At 30.2% G+C, this 27,652-nt stretch overlaps 2 protein-coding genes, 1 long non-coding RNA gene and 1 pseudogene across 3 annotated transcripts; all 4 read left to right on the forward strand.

Annotated features, from left to right (window-relative positions):
* Nucleotides 1–202: 202 nt before the first annotated feature.
* LOC114406087 (gamma-interferon-responsive lysosomal thiol protein-like) lies at nucleotides 203–4,512 on the forward strand. The gene is made up of 5 exons (XM_028368665.1): nucleotides 203–674; nucleotides 2,676–2,741; nucleotides 3,255–3,392; nucleotides 3,956–4,048; nucleotides 4,126–4,512. Exons 1-5 carry the CDS (start codon nucleotides 378–380, stop codon nucleotides 4,318–4,320), a joined length of 789 nt encoding a protein of 262 aa, XP_028224466.1. The 5' UTR covers nucleotides 203–377; the 3' UTR covers nucleotides 4,321–4,512.
* A 1,640-nt stretch (nucleotides 4,513–6,152) lies between these two features.
* LOC114404893 lies at nucleotides 6,153–18,085 on the forward strand (annotated as a pseudogene).
* On the forward strand, nucleotides 10,640–14,192 carry LOC114405393. The gene is made up of 3 exons (XR_003665192.1): nucleotides 10,640–10,898; nucleotides 11,197–11,299; nucleotides 14,053–14,192. It is a non-coding gene; the product is annotated as an uncharacterized LOC114405393 (long non-coding RNA).
* A 4,842-nt stretch (nucleotides 18,086–22,927) lies between the features above and the next one.
* On the forward strand, nucleotides 22,928–27,541 carry LOC114406088 (gamma-interferon-responsive lysosomal thiol protein-like). Its single transcript, XM_028368666.1, has 5 exons — nucleotides 22,928–23,331; nucleotides 24,251–24,316; nucleotides 24,408–24,551; nucleotides 27,056–27,148; nucleotides 27,268–27,541. Exons 1-5 carry the CDS (start codon nucleotides 23,017–23,019, stop codon nucleotides 27,349–27,351), a joined length of 702 nt encoding a protein of 233 aa, XP_028224467.1. The 5' UTR covers nucleotides 22,928–23,016; the 3' UTR covers nucleotides 27,352–27,541.
* Nucleotides 27,542–27,652: the final 111 nt, after the last annotated feature.

The following is a 27,652-nucleotide window of genomic DNA, read 5'->3' on the forward strand; positions in this document are numbered from 1 at the left end:
TTTGACCATTGTTGATGTATTGCTCTAAGCATTTAATAATGAAAAATGAATTATCACATTCATGCATGAGATCTACATTTTGTGAGTTGGAAAGGGGCAAGACAAAAAGACAAGATAAAAAGGGGAAAAAAAGTAAAATAGAAATAACTATAAAGTAACAATATAGAAATGTCATGTGATAAAAGTAGTAAAATTAGAATGTAAAATGAGAATTGTTTCACAATTTTCACTTCAAAAGATCAAAAGTGACATTGGCACTTTGCAGGAGCAAGTTGAGACAATGAGAGGGAAGAAGATACCTTCCTTCAACAGCCTATGAATCACACAACTAGTAATCAAACTCTTTGATTCTTCTCTACCATTTCCAAAGCACAAAGATGAAAATGCCTCCTTTTCTTCATTCTTTTCCTCCTCGTTCATTCTTCTTCTGTTGCTTCCTTCTCCTTCCACTCTTGCTCTTGCTCTTGCTCTTGGTGGCACCTTCTTCTTCAGGTGCTCCAAATGAAAAGGTAACCGTGTCACTCTATTATGAAAGTTTATGTCCCTATTGTGCTGATTTCATAGTGAACCATCTTGTGAGGCTCTTCCAAACGGGTCTCATCTCCATTGTTAACCTCAGATTGGTCCCTTGGGGCAATGCTTGGATTGCACCTGATGGAACTGTTGTTTGTCAGGTAAGGTCTCATCTTCATGTGTTTTGTTGTTATTTCTCAAAGTTTGTATTTTGATGATTTACAATTACTATTAATGTAAACTTTTATGACGTGGATTATTAAATAGAAACTCTAATTTTGATAGAATATTACCTAAGGAGTTGTAGCCAAATTTTATTCTTAATTTACTGTTACTTTACAACAGGTTTTTTCTCTCTTACAAATATATTTTTTAGAGCCAATTATGTTTAAGACATGTATTAAATATGGACACATCTGTATGTATAAATTTAAATATTGGTTCGACGTATTATAAGAAATTCTAGTTCTTTCTACTACATGGAATCCCTATTTGATCTTACTTCAATGTGCTTGTATTGATTTTTACTAGTCTTTTAACTTTTTTTCTTTCTTTTTGGAGAGGAACTAGTCTTTTAACTGTGAACTATTCATTTAAACTCTTTCCGTAAGAGCTTCTTTATTCATAAATAAAATGGGTTCCAGGACAAACCTGAAACCAGAACTAGAAGTAATAATGTTAAAATAAACTTGTAACAGTTATGGGTCATTTTCTGGGATCAGTAAGTAACACATGCCCATTTAAGGGTGCTGTCACCCTAATAAATTCTTGTCCCTGTAGATGTCTAATTGATCCGTTGTCAGAATTGAATTCTTCAACAACACCCATCAAATTAATCAATATTTAAGGTTCTGAGGAAAAAAGTTGTGATGTGCAACTGCTTTTTTTTACCAAAAAATATGGGTCTCTTTTATGATATCTCTGTTATTTACTTTTTTCTTAGGGCTAGACAAACTTAAGTTATGCAACTACAATATCTTCACTGTTAGGGGATTTGGATCCTACACCTTTCAACTTGTATTATGTATCTCCTATTTTGTGTGTCGACAAATATAACTCTTTTATGAGGAACTTTTATGTTAGAATGATTGTTTTAGAATAGAAATAAGTATTTTAAAATTATTCCAAAAAATAAAAATTAACTTTCAAAAATAGGGTGATACAAAGTTATTTTAGAATAACTATTTTAAAATAAAACTTTTTCTATTCCGAAATAGTTGTCTTGAAAATGTATATGTATTTTGGAATAAAAAAAATCTGTTTTTTTAAAAACAATTTTTTAATATTTCAGAATAATTGTTCAAAAGTGTATATGAATTCTAGAATATCTATTTCAGAATAGAAAAAAAAACTTTTATGAAATAGCCGCCGGCACAAGAAGTTTCAGATTTACAATTATCTTTCTAGATGTGACATGATGGAGGTGTGCAATGTGATGGTATGTGATCGTGTTACTAGAGGTTGTTGGAGGAGGGTAGAGGGTGACGGCGCAGAGGGTGAGAGGGTGATGTAGTGTGGGGTGGAGGGTCCATACGCGTTACGAGAAAGAAGACAAGAGAAAAAGGATGGGACATTTTTATCCATTCCGCTTCCTTTGGAGGTACAATATTCAAAGTGGGAGGTGCAGGATTCAAATGTCCATTAGTCATACAAATTTTATTCAAGGCCCTTGGGCTTAATCAATTTGGACTTGCTTATCATTTTGTTTATTTGGTTTTTTTTTCAATAATTTATAATATACAGAATAGTGAATAAATAAATAAAATAGTTTTATATTCCATCACAAACTATCATATGATTAATGTAATATGTATAACCATTAAACTCAATCTAAAATATATATTTTATAACAATATACAAGATGAGAAATTCTTTTGGTCTCTACTTTTATTTAGCTCCCTTCAATTGCATGCGATTTCATTCACTCTCTCGATTTCATATATGAGTGTTCCTGAACTACATATTTGCATTTTTTTAATTTAACTTTCCCCTCTATTTTATTTTATGTTTTATTAAAAAAAATGTAGAATTCTCTTTCCCCAATGGGCAAATCCTTGCATACAAAGTAAAAAAAAAAAAAAAGGACAAAATCTTGTTCTTTAGTACCAATATGAAATATGCATGTGTATGCTCTTATTTTTTGTCTTTTTTTATTATTGCAGCATGGAGATGATGAATGCTTTCTAAACACGATCGAGGCCTGCGCTATTACAATCTATCCAGACGTGGTAGACTTCCTACATTACAATTTTAATTTTCTTAGTACTTACTGTTGTTCTACGAAGCAAATCTTTTGATTATTAATACACAGACAATCTGGATATTTCTTAATAGTTTAATTTTAACAGCTAGCTAATTGTGCATTTAAATTTATGGTTGTCAAACTAACAAGTCATTAATTCGAATGATACTTTGGTTGAATTTTTTAAGTAAGACCATAAATTTAAATCTTGAGGATAAATAAAATGTAGATTGAAAGAAAGATTCTACTAAGATGATTAACCAAATTTTTTGGCTGGAATTAGTTATCACGTCACTGATAGATATTTTGTATTAATGTCATGGATTCAATAGACAAAAGGAAGGATATCATTGTTCTAGGACATGTTAATTAGTCACTGCTAGCCATAGTGTGAAGGACATAATGCTCAACATTTTCCTTTTCAACTGAATACAAAAAATAGATGCATGCTCTATATGCAAATTCAAGTCTAATGCATTAATATACAATCTCGATGCAGGTACAACATTTCAGATATGTACGGTGCTTGGAGAATCTCACCTTAGAGGGGAGACACAACCAATGGGTTAACTGCTTCCAAATGACTGGGTTGGGAACATCACCTATTGATTGTTACACAAGTGGAAATGGAAAAGCTGTTAGTTCACTTTATCTTGTTATTACTTCTTAATTTCTATAATTCTATCAACATCTATATACACACCAATGGCCTTTTACCATTTTCTTTTCTTGCTTAGGCACTTTGAGGCTAATTTTAATATGATCCATATAGAATTTAGTTACTAATTAAAAATAAAATTTGTGTTTATCTGGTTCTTGATTGAAAGTGCACGTTTTATACAAATTATTTCTAGAAGTGTGGATTTACTAACGACTTTATCCAACCAAAGTTGTAAATTTTAAAGAGTTTACTTTATATATATTATTGGCGTGAAGCATTTTTACACAGACATTCAACAAAAATTGATTACTTTATCACATCATTCTATTAATTTGTAGTAACAGAGTTAATTCCTGTTAAATATTGCTATATTTCTCTTTTTGCATTCACAGTGCATATAAATCACTCTTAATTTGTAAGCAATTGCATCTTCAAAAGACTAATTTCTATAAACAAAAACATTCATGGACTAAAACAACCGAGAATGTAAATTTTAGGGACCAAATTATATGTTAACTCTTTTTATGTCTTACAAACAGATTGACCAAAAATATGCAAAGGAAACTGCTCAGCTTAATCCTCCTCATAGATTTGTTCCATGGGTGGTTGTAAACAACCAAGCACTCCAAGAGGTTTGTGATTGATGTGAAAGATTCTTCAACCCAAGTGAATTGTGGCTAACCTCTTTTTCCTTTTCCTTTGGTTGCAGGACTACCAAAATTTTGTAACCTATATTTGTAGGGCTTACAAAGGCAATGTGATACCAAATGCTTGTAGATCACTCTCAACAAAAACTTATGACTCAAATGAAAAAGTCAATTCCTTTCAACCTGTTTGCTATGTTGATGAAGCTAGAAATCTTAGCTTTCCACTAGTCACTAGATTAAGTAATAAATCCCCGTGAAAATGAAGTTGGAATATACTTCATGTGGTTGTATAAAAACTTCCACTTTGGAAAAACAAGCTAAACCTCTTGACTAGTCTATAACTTCAGATGCTCATGACTTGGTTTAGACTTTGGACGTGTAATTTATTCTTCCATTTTAATTCTCTCTCTTAATACACACATATGGGACAAAAGAAAATTATTGTTATTGTGGGAAATGTGAACTAATATAATTGCGCTAACCACTTTTAAAAATTAAAATGATGCTTTACCAATTACCATTTTTGTTTCTCCCCTTTCTATCTAGCTAGCTTTGCTGCATCCATCTCACACAGACTCTTAATCTCTTATCATATCATCATTTTTATTTCTCATATGCTGTGGAAATCACATAACCAGTCAAAGGGCACGTCTTTGAAGATTCCGGAACTTGTAAGGATAAGGAGGGCAATAGTCTCTGAGAAGTCTCTGAACCTACAAAACAATCAGCCTTAATAAATTCTAAGACTTGTGAGGTCTTTTCTATCCCTTTCCCAAAATGAAAAATCTATAAATCTGATTTTGGAAAAGTATTCACAATGTCTGGCTTAATTTCTTTGTAAGGAGAGCAAGAGTCCTTTTTGTAACCTGTAAAGATCGAGGGCAATAGGTGAAGATTAAAAGAAGAGTCTTGCATTATTATCTTTAGGATATTTGGTTAAGAAATTTTTTTAAAAAATTATTATGAAGATAATAAGAAAATGTATAAAAAATCATCGACAATACAACTTTGTGCATCTCAATAAATTTTTTTAAATTTCTTAACTAATAACCAAAAGACCCAATTACATTAACATTTATCTTAAGAGATCCATATTCATTAGTCAAACGACTTGTGAGGTCTTTTCTATCCCATTCCCACGGCAAAATTTTTAATTTATTTTCCACTCACTAGCTGTCCCCTCTTAATTTTTCATTTGGACGTGTGAATTACTCTTGGAAAAAGCATAGGAATACTTGTCAAAAGTGCAAAGATTACAACCTTCGTATTGTTTAGGGATAATTATGAAAATGGATAGATCGATTTTAAAAAAAATATTATAATGGATATTTAAAAAAAATTATAAAAATGAGTAAATTATAAATCGTACTTTGATATACACAAAGAAATCATATCTCAAAGTATGATTTCACTTTTCATTTATTTTAAAAAAATTCTCTAAGAACTAAAATTGTATGTTAAAATATAATTTCTAAAATAATTTAAAAAACATGTTGAGATTGTATTTTAACTTAAGATTTCAACTTTTAATAATAAATACATATATAATTTCAATGTAACAAATTTTTGAAAAACAAAATCGTATTTTTTGAAACATAATTTTTTCATAGTGAAATCATACTCAAAGCAAGATTTATTCATTTTTATAACTTTTTTAAAATGGTAATTTTTTTAAAACATTATACCATTATGATGCATTATGATGCAAGAGCCTATTGTTTACATTCACTCTCTCTCTTTCCGTTTCTTTATATTTATCTATCCCATTCCAACTGTTAATAGTCCAATTTAGATTCGTCAGAAGTGAAACTTGGACATTCCTCCAGCTGCTGCCGAGTGCCAATGTGGTGAAAGCAACCAGCTTTGAGTGAAGACTTTTCCGTAAAAGTCGTGAGTTTTTAATTTTACGTTTCTTGAGCTACCATTTTTATTTCAGTTTTTGAAAAGAATAATTAAACTTGTAATCACAGTTGTCACGCATACAAATCATCTAGGATGAAAATTCAGCTTGTTTCAACTCTTGTGGTGATGCCATTGTATTGGTTGTGCCTTTGTAACCACTTGCTTGTGGTTTCTGGGTAATGTCTTGATGATCAGAAGTCTTTGCTGCTCCAATTTAAGAACAACCTCACTTCAACAATTCCAAAGACATCATGTTGGTAAATTGAGACACTTATCTGATTTGGATTTCTCTTATTGTGGATTTAATGGGACAATTCCAAATTCACTGTCAAACCTAACAAAACTCAATTACCTGTATTTGTCACATAACAAGTCACCGGTTCAATGACATCATTTAGCATGCCCAAAACCCTTGACGCTTTAGACCTTTCTGGTAATTTTTTAAATGGTAAAATTCCATCATCTCATTACAAGCAAGTGATAATTCTTGTAGTGGGAGCATTCCTTCATCCCTTTTTACACTCCCATCACTACAAGAGCTTTGACTTTCAGAAAATTAGTTCAGTCAACTTCATGAATACATAAATGTGTCTTGTTCTATGTTAGGCCACTTTGATTTAAGTAGCAATAATATATCAGGACATTTTCCAACATTTGTCTTACAACTCAGTAAACTCTTGGTCCTCATGCTTTCTTAAAACCAGCTCACTATTGGGTCAGTGCAGTTGAATAAGCTTTTTGAAGATCTTAGAAATTTAAATACACTAAATCTTTCATACAACAACTTATCAGTCAATGTGAATGTTACAAATGTTTACCTATCTTCCATTCCCATGAATATTTATGAGCTATACTAGGCATCTTGCAACTTGAAAACATTCCCTGGATTTTTGAGAAACCTGTCCTCATTATTCAATTACTAGATCTTTCAGATAACCATATCCAAGGAATAGTGCCAAACTGGATATGAAATTTACATGATCTTGATACGCTTAATATTTCTCACAATTTGTTGACTGATTTAGAGGAGCATTTGCAAAATATTACCAACTTGTCCGTCCTTGACCTTCATCAAAATAAACTTCAGGGGCCAATATATTTCACAACTTGGAAAAGAAATGTAACGCACAATGAAGATGAAGCTGGATCAAAGTTCATAATGAAAATTTGTTATTTTCCCACAGATTTTTATTATCAAGATAGTCTGATAGTTACTAGCATAGGTCTACAAATGGAGTTGGTTAAAGTTTTGACAATTTTCACATCTATTGATTTCTCATCCAACCATTTTGAAGGACCTATACCAAAAGATTTAATGAATTTCAAAACAATTTGTGTCCTCAACTCGTCAAACAATGCTTTGTCTGGTGAAATTTCATCATCGATAGTTAACCTAAAAGAACTTGAGTCCTTAGACCTTTCACAAAACTCTTTGAGTGGAGAAATTACTATGCAACTTGCAAGTTTGTCATTCCTTTCTTATTTAAACCTCTCCTTCAATCATTTGGTGGGAAAGATTCCTACAGGTACCTAAATTCAGTCATTTCCATCTTCTTCATTTGAAGGTAACGACAGGCTATACAGCATTGACTGGAAAAAAAATGATGGGAAAGAGTTAAGGGTAATGCCACAACAAGAATGTGCAAGGTTAACTTGTACAATTGATTGGAATTTAATCACTGTCGAATTAGGAATGATTTTTGGCCATGGAATTGTTTTTGCACACTACTCTTGATTTGGAACAATGGTGAGTATGGTATTGGCAACTTATTCACAAATTCTCTGTTGAATCTTCCCTCAAATGTATCTTGAATATGTAACTCAAAGTGGACAAACGTACGAAACTCTAAGGTGGTGGCATTAGTGATTATCAAAGAATGTGCAAGTAAGTGAAATAATTATACAATCATCTTTCATGTTTTCTTTTCCTAATTCAATAGTTTTCTGGTTTTAATGCATACCAAAAATATTGCAAGGCTTATGAATAAGAACTTCGAAAATATGTTCTATCATATTTTAATGGTTATATATATATATATATATATATATATATATATATATATATATATATATATATATATATGGAATGCTTCAAATGAAAATAGATTTTAAAAGAAAAAAAAGAATAAATAATATTAACCATTACATTAACCTTAAAAACAATTAACATCCGTGGTTAGAATCCAAATTTAAAAAGTTATGTGCCTTGTTCTTTTCAATCTCACAATGTTTTAGTTTTCCCTTCAATTGAATTTTAGCACAATAGGTTTTCTTTTTCTTTGAGACTCAAAATTTATATATATATATATATATATATATATATATATATAAATTGTAAATTGTAGTACCCTAAACGAATTACATCAAAATGAGAGGGATCTTAAGATGATATAGGTATGAGAATATACAATTGAGGATAACTTAAAGGAATTAATTGATATTACCTATACTAACAAGATGCATCTACTTTTCGGTAGCCTATTATATAAGAACTCTACACGTAAGCGTCTTTTGCTTAGAGTAGTTATGAAATGAACTACTTTTTGAGAATTTTCCTGAAAAGTGTGTGAGTGAGGACAAAACACACTGAAAATTCTCGTGTTGGTTTGTAGGGAGAGTTGTTGCTCCTGAAAGTAGTCCAAACATATTGTCGAGGTCTTGGAAAGGACTACCAATGGAGGATTTTGATCAACGAGATGTTAAGTGAAGTGTCATTGTGTGAAGTATCGTAGAGTGTAAGCCCATGAGAAATCGACAATCAAGGATGTTACAAATGGTATCAGAGCAAGCCTTTCTCCCAATATGGTGTGGTTCGGGGACGAACTAGGTGGAAGCTGGTGAACATGTAACACCTTAGACGAATCACACTAGAATGAGAGGGATCCAAAGGATGTGTAGGTATGAGACTATACATTTGAAGATAACTTAAAGGAATTAATCGATACTTCTTATCCCAACAAAATGTATCTACTTTTCGGTAGCCTATCAAATAAGAAATCTAAAATTAAGCATATTTGGCTTGAAGTAGTCATGAGATGAATAACCTTCTGGAAAGTTTTTCAAAAAACGTGAGAGTGGACAAAACATGCTGAAAATTCTCATGTTGGTATATTGGGACAGTTAATACTCTTAAAAGTAGTTGAAGTAGACCTTTCATACAATAACTTATCATTGAATGTGACTATTACAAATATTGACCCATCTTCCTTTACCAGTATTATTAAACTAGGTTTGGCATCTTGTAACTTGAAAACATTCCCTGATTTCTTGAGATACCAGTCCAGAATAGTAAGTCTAGATAATTCAAATAACCAATTTCGAGGAATACTGCCCAATTAGATATGGAAAACAACATATGATTATTTTAATATTTCTCACAATTTGTTGACAGAGTTGGAGGAACCTTTGAGAGATTCTTTCAGCGTCTTTTCCCTAGACCTTCATCACAATAAACTTCAAGGGCCAATACCTGCAATTCCTAAAGAAGCTTGTTTTTTGGATTACTCAAGCAACAAATTTAGCTCTTTTATCCCACGAGATATTGGTAACTACCTGTTTGGCACACAATTTCTCTCTTTCGAATAATACTTTGTATGGTAGTATCCCTGATTCTCTTTGCAGTGCTTCACATCTTCAAGTGCTTGACCTTTTCATAAATAACATTTCTGGAACAATTCCCTCATGTTTAGTGATGATGACTGGAACTCTTGAGGTATTAAATTTGAAGAACAATAATCTCTGGGGACCTATTCCTGATCTCCAGTTTCCTGTAATTTTTGGACTTTAAATCTTCGTTGAAATCTATTACATGGGCCAATTCCAAAATCTTTTGCCCATTGCTTGAAGTTAGAGGTTTTGGACCTTGCATCAAATCAAATCATTGGTGAGTTTCCATGCTTTTTGAAGGAAATATCCATACTTCGAATACTGGTTTTGCGGAACAACAAATAATTCTTGGGAAATGCTTCAAATTGTGGACATTGCTTTCAACAATTTTAGCGGCAAACTGCCAGGAAAATTTTTCGGAACTTGGAAAAGAAATGTAACACATAACAAAGATGAAGCTGGACCAAAGTTCATAGAGAAGAAATATTTACTATACACAAATGTATATTATCAAGATAGTGCGAGTGTGACAGTTATCAACAAAGGTCAAGAGATGGAGTTGGTTAAAATTTTAACAATTTTCACATCCATTGATTTGTCGTCGTCCAACCATTTTGAAGGACCTATACCAGATGATTTAATGGATCTCAAAATTCTCCATATCTTCAACTTGTCAAACAATGATCTGTCTGGTGAAATCCCATCATCGATAAATAACTTGAAACAATTGGAGTCCTTAGACCTTTCACAGAACTCTTTGAGTGGTGAAATTCCAATTCAACTTACAAGTTTGTCATTCCTTTCATATTTAAACCTCACTACTAAAAAACTGCCTTTTCACGTCGCGCGGTATCTACATCGGTTATAAAAAAACCAATGTAGTACATAATACAGTGACATTTTTGTAATGAAAATCAATTATATTACGTGTTAACGATGGTTTTTATAAAACCGCCTTTGATGTTAACGTTATCAAGGCGGTTTTATAAAAACGATAAAACCGTCTTTGATCCCAAAGGTCTTTTTTAATTATTTTATTTACTTTCTCTTTCATTTCACAAGTGAACCTAAAGCTAAAAAGCTTCGAGAAATGGAATGCTCCTGAGGAGAACTGTAGAGAAGGACGGCGAGGAAGATTGAAGTTCTTTTCGGAGAAAGAAAACCAAGAAACACAACAACCACACCCCAGAGAAGAACCCTCACTGTGTCGTCGTGGTGTTGCCAGGGAAGGACGCAGGGGGCCGTCAATTTCTTTTGTTGTTGTGGTGTTGTCAGAGCATAAGCCCGTTGAGGCCGCGCGACACAGAGTGGAGAAGACCATGAAGTGGTAACCTCTCTCTCTATTTCCCCCCTTTACACTTTTACTTAGGGTTAGATTTCTCTCTCTCTCTCTCTTTCTTCAATTCTTTAGGTTTTTCTTTCTGTTTCTTCCTTTTCATTCAATTTTTAAGTTTTTCTTTGTGTAACTGTTTCTTCTCCGCTCCAAAACCTAAAGTCCCCCCCTCCTTTTCAATTTCCCCAATCTTTTGAAATCTTTCTTCGAACCCTAAAAACATCTTTCCCCGATTTTCGTTTCCCCTTTGGAAATTCACCGTTTAAATTTAATTATTTTGCTTAATTTTCAGGTTCTTCTGAAAAGATGTCTCGTGTGTATGTTGGTAACTTGGATTCAGGAGTCACCGAGAGAGATCTCGAAGACGAATTTCGTGTTTTCGGAGTTATTCGGAGGTAAATTAACACGCTTTAATATCTTACCCTCTCAATTTCGTTTTGGATACTTCTATTTCTCTGTTTTGGTTGCTATGATTTTTGTTTTGTTTTGCTGATTAGGTTTATTTTGAAAAGAATATTGATTTTGTGTTAAATGGATATTATGTTGTAGACGCATTAAATTTTTTCCCTCAAATTTGTTTGGGACACTTCAATTTCTCAGTTCTTTGTTGAAGGGATTTTTCTTCTTCTTTTGCTATGTATTTTTTAAAAAAAGTTGATTTTGTGTTTAATAGATACTATGTGCCTGGATCATTAGTGAAAGTGCAAATTCATTTTTAGTTATTATAAGATTGCATTCTTCTATGCTTGCATTCTTCTGTGCACTAATGTGGGTTTGAATAGCCTGTCCACAAAATTTTGAAAGTGCAAATTCATTTTTAGTTATTATAAGATTGCTTGCTGGTGGTAAAATAATCAGCTAATTGCTTTAAAAGCTTCGAAAATGCTTATTGCTTCCTATATGATAGATATAAAACCACTAATGAGTTTTAGTTTATGAGCCTTATTATTTGAGTTAGTCATTGATGTGGTCTTAGAGTCTCCTAGACCAAGCAATCTACAGTTTAATTTAATCCTTGACTGAAATTGCAGTCTTGTCTGCCATTTGTTTTTGTAAATGGATTGAATTGCTAAGAATATGTAAATCATGAAGATATTTGTTGGGTCGTTTCTTTGTTCTGTTTTTTTTTTTTTTGTTTATAATTTGTAATGACGAAAGGACATAAGTGCTTTGGGAGATTAATTTTCTTGGCTGGTTTAATTCTGAATAAGGAACTCATTGCTGCATGTTCTGAATAAGGGACTTATTTGTTTTTTGATTCTTCATACTTTTGTGAACATAAGATGTGCAAATAAAGTATAAGTGACAACTGACAAGTGCCCACAAATGGCATTGTTGCTCCTCTTACATAGAGTTTGAAACCACTCTATTATCCGGGTTTAGAGAAAATTGGTTGTGTTAAGTAGTATTTCAATTGACTAAAGTATGAGTTTTGCCATTGTCTTCATTTTACATCTTCATGTGTAGGAACTTGTTGCCTTTTGGCTTTGGCTCACTGTTGTATATTCACATGTTTTGGTTGCACAGATGCTTCTTTTAATTCTGTTATGAGTGGTGCCTGATAGAAGTCCATTTGGATTGATTGCTAAGTGTTTCTTATCTAGGCTACCTGACAGATGGCCAAATGGGGATCTCATCTTTCCAATAAGATTTATATATTGAAAGTGTTAACTGTTAAGCTTTTCCAAAATTTAGTCCTTTTCTTTTTGTGATGCTTTTGCGGTGATTTTAAATTGGAATCGAGTCAATTGTTACTAAGCAGCCAATTGAGCGCCTAATAAAAGCGGTTAGTCTAGTGGATCTCAGGCTGGCCTGATCAGTGGCTATGGCCTTTAATTTCCCCTTTCAAATGCACATTTAATTTAGTGTCAGTTAATTGCCAATTTAGTAATTGTTCTTCCCATGCACTTGCCATTTTGTAATTTCCATTTTAATTTTAATGTTTATGTATGTAATTTTACTGAGCAATGAAAAGTCCTTGAGCCTTACTGAGTTTGAATGCAAACTCACTTCAAATTATTGCAAATTGTATGAAAAATAAAGAAAGAAAACCCGCCTGTAGATGTGATTTGTGCATTTTATATATATATATATATATATATATATATATATATATATATATATATATCATATGCTCTAGAAATTACATGAGTCTGTCATAGCTGATAGTCTAACACATCTATTTTCATATTTTTAAATTGTTTGTAACCAAAGCTCACTAGAATATAAATTCCCATGGTTTCCTTTAAAAGTTAATAAATTGAAGATTTATTAAAGTTGACCCGGTAAAATCAAAGGGAAAATTATTTTGTGAGTGGACCAGGGGTGGAGGGATTAAAATTAGTCAAATAGACCCAAGGTTCAGTACTTCATCAGTTAAATTTTTTAAGGGATTTTATAAGCAATTCACTGTTAAAGCTTACGTATTAGTAATTTAAGACCGATACATCTAACTCAATTAATTAATCTATGCAAATTATTATAATAAATATTTTGATATTTATTTTTAAAATTTATAGATAAAAAATAAAAATAATAAATTTATAAATCAGGTATCTTTGTTCTTTCTATAAGAATGCTTGAATTTTTACAATCAAAATAATTATTGCACCTACAATTGCTTGTCAGGTTTTTATTTATTTATTTAAACTTTTAGTTTAATTCTAATACTTTAAAAATTAATATTTTTATACTTGTCTTGAATTTCTAATAACAAAAGTCAAGAAAAAATAAAATAAAAAATAAAAAATAATACATGTCTTTTTATTTATTTATTTAACATTTCAAGTTGTAACAGGAAAGATAAAATAAAATGACTTGAAATTAGGACTATTGGTTAAGATGTGGAGTATTCGTATTTGTATATCAATTGATTTGCATATATAGCTGATGATTTATTATTTATTTAAAGACAAAAAAATTAAATCTGATTAGAGCCAACATTAGTTAAAAATACTTAATTACAAAATTATTTCAATGTTTTATCTAGTTTTAATTGAATTTCTCTTTTATTATTGATCAGGATTTTTTAAATTTTTTAATTAGAATTCTTGTTAGTCCTTTTTTATGCTCTCTTTTTTATTTTTTAGAGTATTTGTGCTTTATTTGCTTTATAGGCTTTATTTGCTTTCACTTTTGTACTTTCCAGTGAAGGACTTGGGAGGCCTATGATGGAGATATTACATTTGCAAGTGCCTTGGAAACTTTTGGTGGTGGGCATAATGACCCAATCAGTGTGGCTTTGGGAGGTATGCTCCCTTTTTACATCAATATTATGATGGTTGATGAAAGGTTCTCTGTTCCTCCTAGTAGATGATTATGTTTCCATTTTTAGCACCCCAGATGAGCTGTCAATCATAAAATCAATGACTTTTAATGATATTTTTAATTTTTTATGTGATTGCTTGTGATTCTTTTAAGTACTATCCAGACTTGCTAATTTCCCTGGCCGCTATATGCACTGCCATGGTGTTGCACTTCACTCTAGTGGCATTCTGCGGCACTATAGCATCCTTAATAATTATAATAGCTAGAACTTTAAAGTTAAATTTGATTGAAGAATAGCACTAAGAATACTACTTATTTGCAAATAAGTTTTAAGTATTTGCAACCATTCATAATAATTCATCGAATGTTAATGTAATTTCCATCGTGTGATACTATGAGTCAAGCAATGTAATTAGTCACGCGCAGATAAATAAATTTCTAGATATATAAAATTACATTTTAAAAATATTATACTTGAGCTTTTTTATAGTAATTAATGAACAAAAATTAGATAATTTTTTATACTATTTTTTAATTAAAATTAAAACTTTACTTTGATAATTTATGGAATTTATCCTTATTAAATAACTTAATTCTTATACTTACCCCATTCATACAAATTCAAACTTCCTTTACATAGATAGATATATTTGATAGATTCAAATGAGTTAATTATTTTTCACAACTAATGATAATAATTTTATATCACTAGTTAATAACTCTAATTGATTCGTGTCATACACCAGTAAATATTATTCATGAATATTTTAAATTTATAGTAGGAATTATTTATAATTAATTTTTTAATTATTGTTGTCAATTATAGAAATATAATTTATTAAAGTATATGGTAAAATATAGTTTTTAAAATACAATAAATGGGAGAAATAAAAAACATTTTAGTTAGGTAAGGTAATAATATTTAAATAATTGTTGGAAAATAATATTTCAATTAATCTAAGATAAGAGTTCTTAGTTACAATATAAATAAAACAAATCATGAAATAGTGACATTTTATAGGGAGTTAACTTTGAGTCAAAAATTGTCAACTGAAGTTTGCTTTACTTATGGGAGTTAACTTTGGGTTCTAGTTCTGATTACTGAATAACCACAGTATTCTAGTTCTGCTTTAATAATGTCATTGACACGTAAGTTGGGTAGTTGCTCCTATTATGCCATTAAATAATGACATTGGAAAAAGAAGTGATTGGCTGAACTAACGGATGCCAATTAAATTTAATTGAGACTTATGTAGTCAAATCATATATGTAGCTTATCAGTTTTGGAGAGCATCATTACCTGCCAAAATCAAACATGTTAATGAATTTGACTCAATTAAATAATTCTTATTTGACTCAATTAAATAACATGCTAACGAACATATATGTAGCTTTCAATTTGACAACAAGAATATTAATTAATTTATTTTATTCTTGGTTAGGGACTAAGCTAATTATTAATTATCATATATTTACTTGATGAGCTAATTCAAACAAGAATATAGGATTAATTAAAGGATGAATATGGTTAACTAATCATAGTTCACTAATTATCAAGCTTAAATTAACTATCCAGTCAAAAACTTTATACGCTGTATAAGATTAAGGTGTGAGAATAATATAATTAGTTGTTTCATGTGTTTCATGAGTGATACTTCATATTGTTTCATGTACGTAGAGAACTTTGAATTTTTTAAACATTTTTATAATATCTTTTATTTTATTTTTGTAACAAATAGTATTTGTTTTTAAAGCATTGTGAAACATAAGAAAAAGTTATTGAATAATTAATAAATATTAAAAAATTGAACTCAACAACTCAACTGTACGCGAAAACTTTTTTTTTTCTTTTTTGAAAGCTGCAGAAACTATTTTCTTAAAAGTGTAAAACTGTAAAAAAAATATTAGGAAAGAAATGAGATTTCACTTTTGAGAGAACAAAATTGTAGACTGAGTGTGCATTTATATAGGGCATGCATTTTCTTTGATCTAAGTTTTTTTTTATTTTTTTATAGAGAAATCTAAGTTAAAACTTGTTATATGTTTGATTTTGACTATCGAATATGGTACATAACTCCAACCAAGTGAGATAAGCTACATATATGATAACAATTTAACTCATAAGTCTCAATTAAATTTGATTGGCATCAAAATTAAAAGTGGGTAATACACAATGGTTCTTTAAATAATTTCTATATTTTTCTTGGAGAAAAAAATGATTTGTATCAGCCAAATGATTTGTTAGAACATATTTTTCTACATATATGATAACGAATTTGACTCAATTAAATAATTAATTCCATATATGTTCATTTTTTACTGGGTTAGTGGGATAGTACCCCTATATTCAACTATCCCAAAACTTTCAAGATTATTCTTGTACTTTAATTTTGGTGCATCTTTGGTTAATTTTGGTTTTTCTTTTAGAAGGATGACAATTTCTTATTACTTTGAGCATTGTTTGTAGTATTTAGAGGGAAAAGAGCTTGAGGAATTGAATTGGGAACAGATGAAGAGGGAAATGAAACAACACCTACAAAGTCAACCCCTCACATGTTTTGCAAAACTCTTACAGCCTCATATACCAACACTCACGGGGGGTTCTATGTCCCTCGCAGAGTTGCTGAAGACTGTTCATATCTATTAACAGTGTAAATTTTTTTACACTAACTGTTTATATCTATTAAAATCTTGTTTTAATTGGTATTGATATGTATGTTCTTTCTATACTTTTTTACCAATCAATGTTATGTTGTTCTTTTATTAAAATGAATAGTGTATACTCTTTATTGATTATTAATATTAAGGAAACTTCTTGTCATAGTGACTGAAATACCAATTAGCATGAGAAATCCGTAGGGGAAACAAAAAAAAAACTTGTAGGCTGGTAGCATTTATCAAAGTAGCATCTTAAATATGTATGTTTTTTCTTGTATTATTTTATGCATGAAGTTTTTAAATTATGACTTGTCATCAAATCCATAATTGTATTTTAATGTCTGATAATTTTAGTACGTATTAAGTTGGATATCAATTTTAGTACCTAGATATCAATTTTAATGTCTGATAATTTGTTACTTTTGATGTCCTTTCTAAGACGGTTATTACAAAATAACCGTCTTTGAAAGGTTTTCACTTTGGCATTCAAAGACGGTTACTATGAAATAACCGTCTTTAAAAGTCTATACTTTTGACATTTAAAGATGATTATTATGAAATAACTGTCTTTAAAAGTTTCTTCTTTTTAACAATTAAAGATGGTTATTTCATAATAACCGTCTTTGAAAGTTTTCTGGTTTTCATATTCAAAGACGGTTATTACGAAATAACTGTCTTTGAATGTACATGCTGACACAGCATACAAAGACGGTTATTAGCTAATAACCGTCTTTGAAATATTCGTACATTCAAAGACGGTTATTATAATAACCGTCGTAAAAATTAATTTTGTTTTAACGACGTTTTAAACAACGACGGTTGAAAACCGTCGTTAAATACACTTATTAACCGTCGTAAAAAGCCCTTTTTTTAGTAGTGTCTCTCCTTCAATCATTTGGTGGGAAAGATCCCAACAGGTACCCAAATTTAGTCATTTTCAGCTTTTTCATTTGAAGGTAATGCCAAGCTATATGGACCTCCTTTGACTGAAAAAATAGACGAGGAAGAGTCAGGGGTGCTGCCACAACAAGAATGTGGAATATTAGCTTGAACAATTAATTGGAATTTTATTAGTGTCGAATTGGGATTGGTTTTTGGCCATGAAATTGTTTTTGGTCCACTCTTGATTTGGAAGCAATGGAGAGTATGGTATTGGCAACTTATTCACAAAATTCTCTGTTGGATCTTCCCTCCTATGTATCTTGAATATGTAACTCAGAGGACAAACGTATGCAACTTTAAGGAGGTGGCATTAGGGATTATTAACTAATGTGCAAGTAAGTGAAATCATGATATATACAATAACATTTCTGCATGTGACTTTTTTAAATTTGGATTCTAATCGCAGATGTTAATTGTTTTTAAGCTAAATATAATGATTACTATTATTTGCTCTCATTTTTTCATTTAAAATCTATTTTTATTTGAAACATCTCCTATATATATTATTATTCATTCATTTGCAATTATTTAGGATTTATTTTGTTATTCTTACTTTTTTTTTTAGGATGACAGGTGCTGAGATAGAATATCCAGATTTGGAGACATTTGATAAAGGATTGCATGAAGGCCAATTGTTGCACATTTTGAATGACCTTGGTTTCCTTTTACTTCGGCGTGTTTCAATTGGTTAATATATAATTTATAAATGTTTAGATAAGATGTTACTAAGAAGTTTCTACATTGACTATCGTATGCTTGGATGATATTAATAAGATCTTTGTTTATCATAATCACTAATTATTTGAATATTATTTTTGGTTTCATTTTGAATTATATATGTTTCAAATTCAAATAACATATTTATAATATTAATTTGCTATTACATAAAGTGTCCAAGTATATATTGTGCATAAATTGAAATTAATTTGAGAAAAATAACCTTAATAAGAAATTATCAAGTTGTTGATAAAATTGATAGCAACTTATGTTTCTTAATCAAGTGATCTAAGATTTAAATCATTATAAATATGTGTATATCTAAATAATGTAATAAAAATAATCAACCACACTATAGTAATTGAGAAATTAAATTTTAATTTATTATTTAATAAACATTTGTCTTGGTAATTTATAATGGAAATATACTATTTTTTTATGAGTAAATCGAAATCTAATTTGAAACTAGATTATGAACTCATGGGATCCACAACAGAATTGAGGAGGGAATGATTTCTTTTACATATATAAAAGTACATTGATAATTTTTTAGTTTCTTATATTAATTAAAAAAATCTATAACTAATTCTAAATTAGACAAATCTATTTGATTCAATTTGATCATTCATTTTTTAAAAAGTTTATTTTGATCTTTTATGTTTTAAAAAAGGATCAAAATGATCATTCCGTTAATGCAAAATTAATGCCCTAACACCGTTAATGAAACTAAAATATTGACAATTTTTAGCCACTAATATTATACCATTTTTTTTAAAAAAAAAGCTTAATTAAGTTTTTCCTACCTAGAATATAGGTCATTTTCAAAAAATTACCTCACATTTATTTTTCCCCCTAGATTCTTGAAAATTTTTTGCGTTTTATTCTAGTACTTGCTGTCAAGCAGCATCCGTTAAGTGATGATGTGACTGACGAAGTGTCACGTCATCACAAGTAGTCATTTACCATGCAAGCACAGGCTTCCATATCAGTGCCACGTCATCACCTTCTTCCTCTTCTCCAACCACACTGCACCACCACCACCACCACCGCGCCGTCCAACCCCTTTCTCTTTTTCTTCCCCTTATCCCCTTCTTCCTCTCCTGGGTAACCACCACCATCGCCAATATTATTTACAGTTTAATCCAAAAGAACAAAATAAGGTAAGGTTGGGCATATTTCAGTGTTGGAGTAGTAAATGCAACAAAGTGAGCCCCTAGAAAATCCAAGGACACAACACAATGTATATGCCATAAGCTTGATTTTTCCCTCCTAAAAATACAAAAACATAAAAAAAAACTACCTCTACTTGGGACCATCAAAGAAACAAAAAGCACTATGTTTATTTCATTTATCTTTGGTCACATAATAGAACAATCATTGGCATTCTCATTATTGAAGATTTCGAAGGGTGGAGATTGAAAGTGATAATAAGGAGAGTCATGGTCGAAGCTTGCACACATGTAGGGCAATGATGAAACATAGTAAGAAGGACCACCTATTGTTCCCGTGGTGCACCCATTGTTCCCATGGTGCAGTGGTGGTGGTTGGATGGCATGTTGGGAGGTGGTGGTGGTTTCCGTTGGAGAAGAGGAAGAAGATGATGACATGGCACTGATGTTGAGGCCTATGCTTACGTGGCCATTGACTAGGCGTGATGACGTGACACTCTGTCTGTCATGTCATCACTTAACGGATGTAGCTTGATAGCAGGTATTAAAATGAAACGCAAAAATTTTCTAGGTATCTAGGAGAAAAAAATGAATGTTAGGTAGTTTTTTGAAAACAGATTATATTACAGGTATGAAAAATTTAATTAAGCCTTTAAAAAACACCATTGTGTTCTCACCTTCTCAATAATTCTCCTCTCATCCATGCATTTAAATAACATTTTCAAACCAAAAATCATAATCCCAGATCTCAACAACCCAGATCGAAGTAATAATCCTCTCTTCATAGATGAATCACATTTTCCCTTCTTCCTCTTCTTTCTCTTCTTCCCTGTCTCTCTCTTTCTTCCCCCTCCATCTGATTTGGAAGATTCCAAAATCTCATACTGAGAAGGGAGGAGATTTGACTGAGCACAATTTTCCTCCTCCTCTTTGTTGTTTGGTGGCAGCAACTATGTCATTTTATGGTTGAGTTGGGAGGTGATGATGTTGTTTATGATGGAGATGCTGGTTGTGAAGTTGGTGTAGAGACATAAAGAAGTCAATGAAGTGGTGGTGGTTTGGAGAGAGGAGGAGGATTTTGATCACTGTTGTGTCGTGGAGGAGGTTTGCAGTCATGAACTCGGATGCAAGTTCACGCGCTTGAGGTATTCCTTGCAGACATTCGGGAGCGCAAGGATGTCATGGTGCACTAGAAGTTGGACCTTGTCGACAATGGAGATAGCGATAGAGAAGGAGTTAAAAAATTAGATTGAACCCTAATTGAAAAATTAGGGGTTTCGTTTTGAATTAGTTTTCCATCATCTTGAGACCATTCATTCTTATTTTTTTGGATTGTGCATTCTTGTTTTGGGTGTGAGTGATATTTCAGATTTGAAGATTTTTGTTGTATGTTGTTGAGTTGGATATAAATGACAGAAGATGAGAATGAAGGAGAAGTGAGAAGAAGAGAAAGAAAAAGTAGGGAAAAAAAAAGCTTCCATTTTGTGAAGGTTTTTAGTTGTTATTATTTTAATTTCATTCATGATGTTAAGTTTTTATTGACAAAATAATCATTTTAGTTTTTTTTTAAATATAAAGGATTAATTAATTCTTTATAAAATAAAAATTTAAAAAATAAAGGATTAAATTGAAAAAAAAATAAATAAATCACTAAATAGGTCATTTGGCCTTCAAAATTTTGCATCAATGAACATTTTCATTTATAAAAATAAGATAAGATAATTAGATGTGCTTATTTTTTTAATATAACTATGAACTTAAATTTCACAATGCTACTTTTTTAAAGTAAAAAAAATGTTTATAAACAAATTAAACTATAACAAAAATGAAGTGAAGTAATAAGAAAATTAATTTGAACTTAAAGAACTCATATATTATTCCATTAAAATCATTTTCACGAAACATACAAAAGCCTTTCTAAAGCCTTATTAAAAAGAATTCAAAGAACCCTGTAGAAATCTTTGTACACAAACAATAATGAGAGAACCCTATTCTTAACAAAACTCCTGGGTTCAAGATAACAACAATATGCAATGGATTATAATTTTATATAATCGATTATTGTTGAATGTACATCTCTTCTAAAAACCAAATGTGTCGCTTTTTCACAAAATAGTTCCCAAGTAATATAATCAATCACCCTATGTGTAATCGATTATCCTACTTAGATTTTCAGTTTTTCAATAGCAAATTAACATATTACTCTTTAATACTTTTTCACATATAAACAAACTTAATGAATCAAATGCAGAATTCACTTTTATGTGCCATTCATTTTAGTTTTATAAGAAACTTCTCTTCATTTGTTAATCTCTTAAGTTGTAAGCTTCAATGGATCAACTTGCATCAAGCATAGCAAGACTTATTAAGATAAGCTATCTAAAGACATAACACAACTAAGCTATTACAACTTGCCATCACAATATGTGTGAGGCTTCGTCAAAAACTCAACTTAGGCATAGCCTGATTAAACTAATTCTTTAAGCTTCTACAGATTAGATTTTTTAAATATTAACTGCGGGAGCAAAAACAAAATGAAATGAAATTTGTTACACTAGCCTAGTCTAAAAATTTAATAAGGAAAACCAGGCCTTTTCAATTTCATTCTTCATTGGCATATATATTCCCTAAATAAACCTGTACAAATATAAAATAAGGTATTCATATCATCTATCATTACCATAAATTTCTCCATCACGGGTAGGATAGAGATTTAAAAGAACAAGAAATGCAAGAACGAAAAACTAGTGTACTTTTACCTGGATGGGGATAAGAAAACTGGGGCCAAAAGAAAAAGAAAGAAAGAAAAAAGAAACTATTAAATAGAAACTGGTAGAGGGTAAAAGGAAAATGCACACTTTGTGGTTGGTAATATAAGACAGAGAGAAGGGAGAAGGAGAGATACAGGTGAAAGATAAACAAACAGGAATGCCTAAGATACCATGTAACTTGAAACTTCTTTGTTTTGTATAGCTAAGCAAGGTTGAGACAACAATACAAAAATCAGTTTTCAAGAATGAATAAGAGACAATAATCATGAATCATAAGGTTATAGCTTCTATCATTCCAAACAATTGTTTTATTGTATTTCTGGACTTCATTCCCTCTAGTTTTTACTAAAAAACAAAATGAGAGATAGAGACTTTTAGCTATATTTTCCAAACTAAAATGGAAATTAGAATTTGATTTGCCAACTGATAGAAAAACATGACACAGTTTTATTTTCTTCTCCTTGGCTGAAGAGGAGTTACTTATACATTAAAGACTCGGTTCCAAATAAATAATCAATTAATCATTCACAATTCACAGCCTTACACCCAGAGACAGAGTAGAAAGTTTTTCTACAAAATATAATCAAAATGGTTTTTCCAAAACTAGTTATCACCATTGCATTGATATTAGTCCTTTTCCTCTTCATATGTGAATCTCAGGGTGCATCTTATGCTTCTGCTTCACATAATGCTGGTCATGGTGCTGACATTAATACATCACTTGCACATCAGAAAGTTAATCTATCAGTGTATTATGATAGTCTTTGCAAAACTTGTGCAAAATTCATTATTGAGGATCTGAGGGATATCTTTGGCAACAACCTCATCAGCATTGTCAATCTTCAGCTAGTGCCTTGGGCCAATGCTTACGTCAATAATACCAACAAATCCATATCATGTCAGGTTTAATTTTATATCTATATTATCTTTGCTATATAAGCTACAAGGAATTACATTTTGCAAAGCATTAAGCTATTCAGTAAGTAACATGGCTGAATTCTATGTCAGTAGCAAAATTGACTTTGATATCAATTAATTTGGTTGCTTTAGAGTGGTGATAGTTATCAGTTATCACGGGCTCAAGGGTCTCAGAGGAAACTGATGAAAATAAATTTATTTTAATTTTGAGTTATACAACAACAACAACGCCTTTAATTTTGAGTTATGATGAGAAGAAAACATAGTCTAAGAGTTATGGTTGTCTTTACTATATTTTTGTTGCTTTAATTTAATTTAGTTTTTGTGATCTGTTCATTTGTTTTATATGTGCCTTTTGTTAAACCCATATGATGCTTTCACTTAGATCAAGGTCAGGGAAAAGGGATTTATCTTTAACATTGTCTTTTAGTTTCTGTTCACTAAATTATGTACTCAATGAACTTTATTGTTGCAGTCTGGCAAAATATGCAGCCCATGCATGTTCGGTGACTGTTGAGAATACTTAACAAATCTTACACAATTTTAAAAATTCTTTTTCTTGATGCTCTTCATCAATTTCTCTTCGATTTTTTTTTTTTATAATTTTTTATCTGTTTTTGTTGAAGATCTTACATCTTCCAATGATAAAACCAAAATAGTGGGTAAAAGTGGCAAGTCTCACTTCACAAATTACCTTTTGAGATGAAGTCCAAATTGGTATTTTAATCCTCACCTCATCAACTAGCTCATGACTATGTATTAAGCTTAAATCCTAAGAATTTTTTTTATAATAATTCCCAATGTTTCTTCTATTACTCACAATTTTCTTTGTATTCGTATAAGAACTGTAAAAAGCTTGATGATCATCTTTATATTTGATTCATACTTATACACAAATTGGCAGAATGGACCAGATGAATGCGAGCTAAATTCATTGGAATCATGTGCCCTTAATCTTTGGTCTAAAGTGGTAAGTATACTCTAAGTTTCTCTTATATATAGAGACTAGATCTCTGTGGTGGTAACTTTTCTTAGATATGCACAATAACATTGTGATGCAGGACATACAATATCAATTTGTTAACTGCTTTGAGTTTCTGGCAATTAAAGGAACGATTAAGGAATGGAAGGAAGAATGTTTAAACCAATTGGGTTTGCCTAAGGAGCCTTTTCTGAATTGCTTCAACATGGGAAATGGAACAGAGGTTATTTTCCATTTCTTTCACTTTACGGTTAGCTAAAACTATGGAACAGACGAAATGGAAACATGTTTATTCTATATATGACTATATATGTGTTTGGTTAAGTCATTGGTATGGATAGTTAATCATAATATCTCTTAATCATGACTACAGTGTTATGGAAAATGATAAATGCTGTATTCAACATCGTATAATAATGAAGATTTTTAAAATCAAACTGTAATTGAACCGATTAAGGTATTAATTTAAGGTTTAAAGGCTCAATCATAATTCAACAGTGGTTGAACCAATATTAATAAGATAGTAATAATTAAATAGTTTATGCAATAATACTAGATAAATATAATATCACATTTGACATACTTTAAGAATATTAATATGTAAATCTAATACAATTAACACTAATTTATTTTAATAAAAATGATATTTTTTATAATTAAAGACTTAAATTAACGTCATGTTTTAATTATCAATGGATTAACTATTGTCAAACTTTTATACAAGTGAAGGAGTATTACATTTAACTTTAGAATAACATGAATATTCTTTTTTAATCACTGAAATTTTTAAAATATTTTATTTAAATAAAAAATAATGTTTTAAATAAAATTTATCAAAAAACTTATTTAAATAAGTCATAAAAAAAGTTACTAGAGTTACAGGTACGTTATTTTCATAAATCTAAATAAATTTTCTAAAAACTCTTATGATTATCCGTTAATTTTATTGCAAAGGCGTCTAAACTAATTGATGTTACTTTAATGGCTTTTTAAACAATATTAAACATTTTTTGATGAGTCAACTCCTTGTAAGAAAAATTAAAATCGTTGCTGAATTGAAATTAAAGGTAGATGTCACTAGTTATTTTTTGACAAATAGATGTCACTAATTATGTATAGCATATAGTTCAGTTTGTATTCTTCACATCCATTTCTTTCTTCTTTTTTTTTAGTTGGTTTAATTATTCATTTTATTTTTATAGTTTTAGGATTCTTATCTTTTTTATTCCTTTTAGTTCCTATGATTTACATTTTAAGTCTGCCCCTACAATTTTGAAAGTGATTTTTTTAGTCCTTATAATTTATATTTTAATTCTCTTTTAATTTTTATAGTTTGAAAGTAATTCTTTTAATTCTTATATTTTATATTTTAATTTCATTTTAGTCTTTATTATCAATATATGAGTAATATTATCAATTATAATTCATTATAAAAATATCAAGAAAGAATTCATAACTAATTTATTATAAAATAATTTTTAATAAAAAAATAATTAATAATTGATAACTAATTTATAACTAATTATTTTTATATATTTTTTATAATAAAAACTAAAAGATAATTAAAATAATTAAAAATATTACTTTTAAACTATAAGGATTAAAAAAGAATTAAAATATAAATTATAAGAACTAAAAAAATATTTTTAAATTACATAACTAAGAATTAAAATGTAAACTATAAAAATAAAAAATATCACTTTCAAATTATAAGAATTAAAAAAATAATAATCATCAAACTTTAAGATTAAATAAGTTATTTAACTTTTTTAGTTTTTTAAGTTTTAACTTTTTAACTTAAGTCAAAGTTCCTTCTTTTCGTGCATTGTGACAGTGTCAGCTCTATGCAGACTTGGTACAAAAGCGACTTAGGCTTGCCTGTCTGAATTTGTAGCAGAGCACGTTTAATTTTGAGAAAATGAGATTTTTTTTTTCAAAAGCCGTTGAAAACCGCTGAACCACCAGTTCTCACGGTTTTACACCGGTTTCCTGTCCGGTTCGAGGGGTTATCCGAACCGGATGACAAACTGGTTCCGATTCAACTGACCCATCCCATCCGATTTTCAAAACTTTGATAATAGCTACTAGCTTCTTCATGTAAAATATATATATTTTTTTTAAAACTACAAGTGACATCTATGATTTCATTCGAACTTGTATTGAATCTTTGATTATGAATGAAATAATATAAGTTTTTTTTTTTGTAAAAAAAATAAAAAGACTGCAAACATCCACAAGTTAAAAGAGTATGGTTTGCAAAACGTTTTATATTTTCATTTTTAATTATAATAATACCATTTGTTTTCACTTTATTTCTTATTTTTAATAGTTTTCATAAGAAATACATTGCAAAATATTTTCTATTTTTATTTTCTCTTTGTACTATATTTATACAAATTATTTAATACAAAAAATAAAGTAAAAACAAGGTGGTTTTTGTAATTAAAAAAAACACGCATTTCATCAAATCAAACGGCATTTAAAATATGTAGTGTTAGACTATCTTTTATAAAGAGTAGTTAGATAGTCATGGATTATCGTGTGTTCATATTGATCAATGTCTATATGGCACAAATTCAAGTTTTACAATTTACAAGAAAGAATTAATAATATTTAATTAAGTATAATGGAGAAATTAGTCAAAACCAGAACTGCATAATAATTTATCCTTGTCTATATAAGTCTGTTTAGTGTTACTTAGATTGTACAATTTGGATTTATATGCAGCTAGGGAAAACATATATTAATCAAATCGCACAACTTGACCCACCTCCTTCATTTGTGCCATGGGTGGTGGTGAATAATCAGCCTGTTGAAAAAGTTAGTCCTTTCTCTTTTTTCTCATACTTTCTCATTCACACACACTTCCACGTGTCATTAGTATGATTTTTAGATTATTGAGAATATACTCATCAAGAGTACTCTTTGTGTTAATTCAGGACTATGCAAATTTTGCACATTATGTTTGCAAGGCTTACAGAGGCGTTGTGGTTCCAGGGGTCTGCAATACTCTTTTGAAATGAATTCTAGTGAGAAATAAATTCAACTATTCAATAATAGCAAAAAGATGCATAAATGAAATGTTAAATCTATCATAGTTTATAAGATTCCTTGTTGAATGCAAACAAAGAAAAATAATTAGACAGTCTACATTTTGCATTATTAAACTTGCACTGCCAAATGCAATGTTACTCCAGATCCATTCTCCTTCTATTCTTCTCTGGGTCACCCTCACTCCCCAACTTGAGCAAGTTAGATAACCAGGTATAGAATGAATTTTTGGAAATACTATTAATAAAATTCAGAGCAAATAAATTCCTAATT

This window comes from Glycine soja, chromosome 3 (genome assembly GCF_004193775.1).
Source record: "Glycine soja cultivar W05 chromosome 3, ASM419377v2, whole genome shotgun sequence".
In the NCBI taxonomy this organism is placed as follows: Eukaryota; Viridiplantae; Streptophyta; class Magnoliopsida; order Fabales; family Fabaceae; genus Glycine; species Glycine soja.

Bases quoted from the DNA above. Each gene is read 5' to 3' on its own strand.
- LOC114406087 (XM_028368665.1), top strand. From the start codon at position 378: ATGAAAATGCCTCCTTTTCTTCATTCTTTTCCTCCTCGTTCATTCTTC. The intron at 675-2,675 runs GTAAGGTCTCAT...TTATTATTGCAG, and splicing joins ATGGAACTGTTGTTTGTCAG to CATGGAGATGATGAATGCTT. The intron at 3,393-3,955 runs GTTAGTTCACTT...TCTTACAAACAG, and splicing joins CAAGTGGAAATGGAAAAGCT to ATTGACCAAAAATATGCAAA.
- LOC114406088 (XM_028368666.1), top strand. From the start codon at position 23,017: ATGGTTTTTCCAAAACTAGTTATCACCATTGCATTGATATTAGTCCTT. The intron at 24,317-24,407 runs GTAAGTATACTC...ATTGTGATGCAG, and splicing joins TTAATCTTTGGTCTAAAGTG to GACATACAATATCAATTTGT. The intron at 24,552-27,055 runs GTTATTTTCCAT...ATTTATATGCAG, and splicing joins ACATGGGAAATGGAACAGAG to CTAGGGAAAACATATATTAA.